This window comes from Lygodium microphyllum, chromosome 16 (assembly GCF_053477565.2).
Source record: "Lygodium microphyllum isolate KBCC chromosome 16, Lygodium_microphyllum_v1.1.10, whole genome shotgun sequence".
In the NCBI taxonomy this organism is placed as follows: Eukaryota; Viridiplantae; Streptophyta; class Polypodiopsida; order Schizaeales; family Lygodiaceae; genus Lygodium; species Lygodium microphyllum.
In genome coordinates this window covers 104,117,493-104,124,881 of record NC_141150.1, presented here as the reverse complement: position 1 = coordinate 104,124,881, position 7,389 = coordinate 104,117,493, and the positions used below count along the sequence as shown (strand labels likewise).

Below are 7,389 nucleotides of genomic sequence, written 5' to 3'. Positions count from 1 at the left end.
CGTGTGCACACAATGTGACATGTCTGAATGGCATTTCTATCTTCAAGTTTGACATAGGACTAGAAATTTCTATGGTAAGCAACCTTGAGACTATTGATACTTGTTACTTTTTTGGCTTCCAAATCTCATAGGTTTGACACAAAATAGTTTAGCTTAAATATTTAATGGATGATGGTGCCATCATCACCAAAGTGGCTACTCACAATAGATGAGTCACAGTTTGCCACTCTATCTTCATGCATCATATGGTGATTATGTATTTTAAATTAGTATGAATGACATGCACAAGGGTTGCGATTATTTTTTAGAGGGCATCATTAAATATAATACAAGTTCTGTCATGCAAAATAAAATATGATAAAACTTAAAAATGTGCAAATGCATTATAAGTCTTTTTACATAGTGGCAATGGTAGACCAAAGAGGTCAATAAAAGCAATATATTTTGTACATCAAGGAACCTTACAAACACTTTGAATCAACAAGTTCAATACAAATGTTTAACAAGTCTAACTAGCTTTTCTGAGAAGTGTTTCACTTTTGTTTTTTCATAAGAAAAAAAAACTTAAATAGTTCTATTGATATGTTAAATACCATCAAACTTTCTTTTTTTATTCTTCCATAGGTTCCTCTAGGCATAAGTAGTCATACATAACTCCAGCAAAAAGATTAGGAACATTGTTTTGTGTGAGGTAGACTATATTTTGACCTTCATGCAACCATTTGGGAGATACATCAACATGAAAAAGATAGTATAAACCATGAATTCCATGCCTTGCAATTGCATTATCTCTTCCAAATCTCGTAGTGTCAAAGTGCGGAGGTGTGACATTTGAATCATTAAATCTCACCTACAAGAAAAATGTCATTTGTTAACTCTAGAGGGTAATGCTTCACATAAATATCTAAATAGTTGAAATTTACCCCTAACTCCATAGAACTAGTGTGACAATTTCTCCTAAAATGGGAGCCCTTGCTTGAAAGATGAGAGAAAATAATAACCTTACTAGGTAAGTGAAAAGCAATTTAACCATGCATTGTGGAAGGGCACTCATGACGTATATAATACTTTCCAATTCATGACATTCAATCTTGTATTTCAAAGGCGCTAACATGAAAATTCTTGTAGTCTTTGTGCAACATTCTATGCTAGTTCGGATTAAGATACAAGTCCTAAGAGCTAAAGAGGGGGATAGGACTACATTTACAACACGGTCAATTCTCATATTACTTCATATCCAACTAGTGCATTTTAACTAAACAAAGTGGAAGATAGAGAATGCTTTAAAAGCAAGTCTTTGATTTGAATCAATCCTTAACCAAATATGTGATTATCATAGAAAATAAGCAAAGTACAAGACAAGAAGATATTGTCAATCAATTACTTAGTAGCACACATCAGCACCTTGAAGCCAAATGCCAACAAAGCTTCAAAGCATTATATCTTTGCTAATTATTGGTCAATGAAACCTTTTTGAGGGCCTAATAGTGTATTGTGCATGTCATGGGTGGTGAGCTGATTCTTAATAACCCACAAATGTCAAATTTAAGACCCTATCAAGTTGATTCAAAGCCATTCATTATTGTCATTTTCAAACTTGTATAAATAGTGGCACATATGGAAATGAATCATAATTGTATTCCAAATGCTAGTCCTTGCAATCTATTTTCTCACATAAACCAACAATTGTGTATGCATTAAAATTGTAAAAGGAAAAGTAAACAAAATAAGAGCATACACCTGAATAATTGCTAAGTTTGCTGCTGCAAAGGCTATCCTCAACTTGTAGAGACCAGATTGTCTCACGACTGCAAGGTCAAATATAATTTGCCATGTGGTAGGTTGCAATGAGCCATCTTCTTTGATTCTATGAAGGTAATCAATGAGAACTAGTTATTATTTGTGCAATGTAAGTGCACTCATGAATGCGTAGAGTATGGCGAAAAGAACTATGTAAACATGAGTGCTCATGTGTACATGCATGTATGATAGAATCTATCCACAATCAATGTATAAGGCTAAACTTCAAAACAAAAGATAAGAAAAAGAAGCCTCCTCGATTCACTATTTTCATCATCATCAATCTTTAGAATGTGAGACTAATACAATTGTTCAAGTACTCTCTAGGGTAAAGGGGGTAATAACTTTACAAATCCTACACCATAGACTAGTAAAGTGCCAAACAGAAGAAATAAACAAGCTTACTAATCTTTTAATGCATAATTTGGCAAACATTGTGATGTTATTGGGTCACAAATATGATATTCTAAATTACACAGTGCAAATCTTAAGGCAATCCAATTTTTCTTAACACGAGTACCCATTCAAATGGTTAGACTGTGTGGAAGGCCACTTTACCCTAGGTCTTAACAAATAATGTGTGAGAAGGCATGGCCAATTCCTTGTAAGAAAGATAAGCAATGAAAGTTACAATTGTAAATATCCTTTAACATGACTAGGTAAGAAAAGTTCCTATGCAAATCTCCTTTGAAGAAAGTATACAATTAGATAAATCTAATCTAGTTGACGATGATGTTGAATTTCATGAATATTTATCTGGGTGTGTTCTTTGTTTACATTTTCTCTTTACATTAGTCATGGTTGCAACAAGAATACCAATTGTACGATGACATCCACTATCCTTGTCTTGCCTTATTGTTTTCATCCTCTAGACTTAAAACTTTGAATGCCATACATAGACAATACATCATCTTAGTAGGTTGGGTAACTAAGAGGTAGGTATTTGAGTAACTTCCAACACAAAAGAGCTGGAGTAAAGGCTCAATTGGTAACATACCTTAATAGCTGACGTTTCAAGTATTTTATGTCATGAGATGTGGATTACATACAATGCAATTCTGGATTGTATTGTCGATGCATAAATATCACCATTTAAATTTGCTTAGGGGAAAGCACTAGTTCCTCTTGGAGGTCCTGATAAAACCTAAGGCAGAGTATAAATCCCTTAAGAGGGGTCTTCAAATGATAATACTACATCCAAAGGCAAGGAGAAGGTCTTGAGACGCTGTGGCTTGGCTTGACAAGTGCTCACAAAAGAGGTTATTGCTCTGCTAAGTTGGACAGCGAGATCATAGATACAGTGGAGTTTTATTTTATTGTAGTGGGCAAGGCCGGCTAACAGTCTGTGCACGAACTGCTAGTACTGTAAGGTCTTCCATACACGCACTTCTGTGTTGTTTAGAGACCTATGACGTTAATAAGAAAAGTGCATCTTACATTCTTAAACATCTTCTCGTAGTAACATCCAAAAGGGAGAGAAGTTTAAAAGGTCCATCCATACCTTCCAACATGAGCAAAAAACCAGTCTTTGGACCAGTCACTTTCACCAACTTTGTATATAAGGTCTTTCTCTGGATAGATCTCAGAATACCGAAGCCAAAGCCCATATTGTCGATACCTGAAATCACATCATTGTAATCAAGAACTGGCCATGTGTGCTTGTGGGTATTGCAAATGTAATGATCCTCAAAGAGTTCAATGCTCATCAAGGAAACACATGCCAATGGGAGAAAAGAAAAGGACGGAATATGAGTACAATTATGGACCCAAACGTAATCTGAATTATTCACGGAATCATGACTGGCAATTGTAACCAGCTTATGCTTGCAAAGAAAAGGGTAGTGAAAATCCACTTCATTGGCAATAGTGGGAAGTGAAGTATCTGGATTGTGTCTAAGAACTACAAAAAACTAGTTAGCAAATGCCAACACACATATAAATGCAAAAAATATTAGAAGGACTGCACAGTAGGAAGCAAACCCTCCTGTGGTTGTGACTCGGCCTTTCCTATTTCTTGTAAAGCCCTCCTATCGGGGCACTCTTGAACGGGGGGAAGTAGGAGAATGATGTAGGATATTTAGAGACAGAAGGAATCACCTAGGCACAAAGTGCTGCTTCTGCTGCCATGTCCAATCGTACTTTTGTTGCACCAAAGTCAAAGATAAGGTTTTGGAAGCTTACTTTTCAGGTGTATCAACAAGAATCCGGTTGATGAACTTTGGGTCAGGATCAGGGACAAAGAACTCAGCTGCAGTCCTGTCAGGTATTCCTATCTCCCATAAAATTCTTCCGTCTCTAGGTGGCATGAAGGTCAGGTCCCCAAGATCTGTCCGTGAACCTGAAAATAAATTGAAAAACCAGGAAGATAATGAACAAGAGCACTCTCAATGTTTACTCTATTGTGATTCTCAAGAGTGCCATTTGTTGCTGCTCAAGAAACATGTTCAATGGTAATGCTGAGGTGATTAACAGAGTTGAAAATGCATATTACTCCATTTATTATAATATGACAACATTCTTGGCAGCTTGTGGCTTCATGACCATTTTGTGACCCACCGACTGTTATGAGCACTAGCCCGTCTCACCCTATTCATCATTGCTCTCCAGCCCATGTATGGGTTGACTTTGTTCAACTGATCAGCTAAAGAGCATGGCAGTCTCAATGCACTATAGTATCCCCATAGCAGGTCCGATTGCGAGGAAGTTACAAATGGTGATATCATTGTTTTTATCCGCTTGGATAAGCATTTGTTCCTGTTTGTGGATGACCACCCCAACGTGTTGCCACCTTCCCATGTCCAAAACAAAAAAGTTGTTCACACCATAGATAGAGGAACATCTTTATAAGGGTGTGCCTTGTCTAAAATACCCATTCTTGTATGGATTTCTTAGCCTTGAAGGAGTGTAGATTCCTTCCCATGCTTTGTACAACTGAGATTTTCAGTGAAATTCATTGAACAGCTGTTATCGTCAGCTTCAGATCAGTCACGATGATGTTTAGGAGTCCCCCTTTAGGATCCCATTCAGCCATATTGTGTTTCTTATGATGCCCTTTGGCCTCACTAATGCTCTGCTACTTTTATCCATATGATGCACAGGATTTTCTGGTTATAGTGAGGTATATCTTTAATTGCTAATTCAGATGACATCTTGGTATACAGTGCTTCCGAATAAGAGCATGAGGAGCAGTTACAGCACTCTTTGTGCTGCCCCTGCTGGAAAAAGAAGCATGAAAAAAAAAGTCCAACACCTCAGAGAAGAGAGGAAGCAAGAGGAGACCTGAGTCTCTCTACTAACACACCGACAATCAGGCTACCACAGCTACACCTAGACCCACCATCAATACACTTGGATAAAAGACTTGGCTTGAATGAGACCCAAGTGCTCATTTCACATTGTCTCAATTGCTTTCACCTTCGGACTGGCCCACCTGTTTATGGCTGACATCATTCTGGCTGACTGATTATTCATGTATACTCACTTTTTCCAAGATGAATCTTGAAGAACCAGAAGACAAATTACCTGCTAGTCACTTCACTAGATCATGGGAATCACCTGATTTTACAGTTTCAAATACTTAGGGCATTATCCAGAAAGGCTCTTCCTAAATTGATGAAGAAGTGCAACAGCCATCAAGTCTTTTGGTTGATGGATCCAGATACTATGGAACCTGGCTCACAGCTCACCCATTATCATTGTTTCCAACAAAACTCTGTAAGAAAGGGATCCCATATCTCCAAGGCTGTCAATTCTCAGGTGGTGTTCCCGGTCCCATCCCCCCAAGCAGTCACCACCTCCCTGCAACGTGTAACTGTCAAGTGTGGGCTGCCATTATTGGTACGAGGAATGCCACCACTCCCTGCAACGTGTAACTGTCAAGTGTGGGCTGCCATTATTGATATGAGGAATGCCACCACTTCCTTAATCTAGTGAATACGGGTCAGTTACTATATGCTGTCAAATAACTAGGCCCCCATCAACGAATGCTACTACTAGATGTCTAGTGATAACATCTACTTTGGCAAACACACCTCTCTCCCCACCAAGTATTAAGCTTCCTTCAGTGTGGAAAGTGGCTCCCTAGTTGGGAGAATGCACTCCACAAACCTCTCTATCAAGTACGAAGCTTTTCTTTTCGTTGCACAGGAGGGGAGTATGCTTGAAGAGGGGGATGTTAAATTCTCCATGTAAGATAGCCAATTCCACTGAGGTAGACTTACACTAAGAATCTGCTAGCATATATATTTTTATGCTTGGAAATAGTCTCCTTGGATCCACTCTTGCTTGAGGTAATCATTTTGTGTTTGCATGTGGCTTGTGCTTTTAGCCTTGGCTTTGAGAGAGGGTACACTTACTAGCTTGCTTGTATGAATTATATGTGAGCTTATGATACTTTGGTTGGGACTGCCACCTCTGTTGCTGCCTTCCATGCTGCGACCTCCTTGTCAACATGCCCTCCTCTGCCTTGTTTTGAGTTGACCCCCTAGGCTCTCTTCATCTCCTCCCTCTTTGCTTGCTCAAGCACTCAAAGAAGAAGAAGAAAAGCAAAGAAGAAGAACAGCAAGAAAAGGCAACTTGCCCCCTTCTCTCCACCCACCTTACCCCTTGACTCCCCCTGCTCGCGCTCTCTGATTCTCTGGTAACTCTACAGAAAATCTTGGCAAGCCTTTCGCATATAAATTATTGGCAGACTTCTGGAGAAATTCTCAGAAATTCAGGAGTTTTGGAGAACTTGAGTGTGCATGTCACTTCAGCTCCATCCCCCTCCCACTGACATGCAGGGCAACCATCCCTACATCTCTTCCTTCCTCTCTTGTCACTTCACTAGCATTAGGTCCTCAACTTCCAGCCACCTTACCACAACCATCTCCCCCCCCTTAATGCGCACTAACTCCTGTAGTCCTCCCTCTTCCCCCACCATATACAGCCATTCCTGGCTCTGCAAATGTTGCTCCCTTTGCCTCCTTGGGATATACCCATTTGATGGAGATGAGCACAATTATCTTTGAGTTCATCCTCCCTTACCATCAGCCTTTTTTCAATCACCATCAGTGAACTTGCTCACCTAGAATTTATTGGGCCCTCTCTCACAACCTGCACAATTCACTGCTTGCTCACTTCATTGCCTTGAAAGAGCTTGAAGCATGATGCAGAGGACTATCACCAAGATGATGATGATGATAACCCATTGGATTCAAGTACAAATACTTCTAATAGTACGAGGGGTGATACAAACAATGAGAGACTATTTTCCTTCCCATCACTCGCTCTCATTGCATCAGACTCTAAAGAGGCTTTATAGATCTACCTTCCCCTCATTCCATGAGTCCTAATGTTTATGTGCCGAAGTCTCTGACAACTACTCTCTCATTTACCTTGTTCTTTGAAGATCAATCTCCCCTCATATCTTATCCATTGACCCCTAGTACACCATACCCCCCACAAAAAAATAGAGGAAAACAAGTCATTGTGCAAAACCATCAATGAACATATTGACTTGCTTAAGGGAAAGAAGCTAGATACCAAAACTGTTGCATTCATCGTTCACCTTCCCAATAAAACACCGGCTGCTAACCATATTTACAGATT

At 39.3% G+C, this 7,389-nt stretch overlaps 1 protein-coding gene across 5 annotated transcripts in view; it reads right to left on the bottom strand.

Annotated features, from left to right (window-relative positions):
• Positions 1 to 380: 380 nt before the first annotated feature.
• Positions 381 to 7,389, bottom strand: part of LOC148023184 (rhamnogalacturonate lyase B-like) — a 240,983-nt gene continuing 233,974 nt past the window's right edge. For 2 of the 5 annotated variants that reach the window (XM_087696158.1, XM_087696159.1), the window contains 4 exons: positions 3,982 to 4,138; positions 3,302 to 3,418; positions 1,741 to 1,867; positions 381 to 850 (listed from right to left, as the gene is read on the bottom strand). In XM_087696158.1, the coding sequence (XP_087552284.1) occupies positions 611 to 850; positions 1,741 to 1,867; positions 3,302 to 3,418; positions 3,982 to 4,138 (641 nt within the window). In that variant the 3' untranslated portion in view covers positions 381 to 610. Of the gene's footprint in view, positions 851 to 1,740; positions 1,868 to 2,616; positions 3,207 to 3,301; positions 3,419 to 3,981; positions 4,139 to 7,389 lie in introns of those variants that run through there. The other 3 variants (XM_087696157.1, XM_087696161.1, XM_087696160.1) reach the window with 2 other exon arrangements.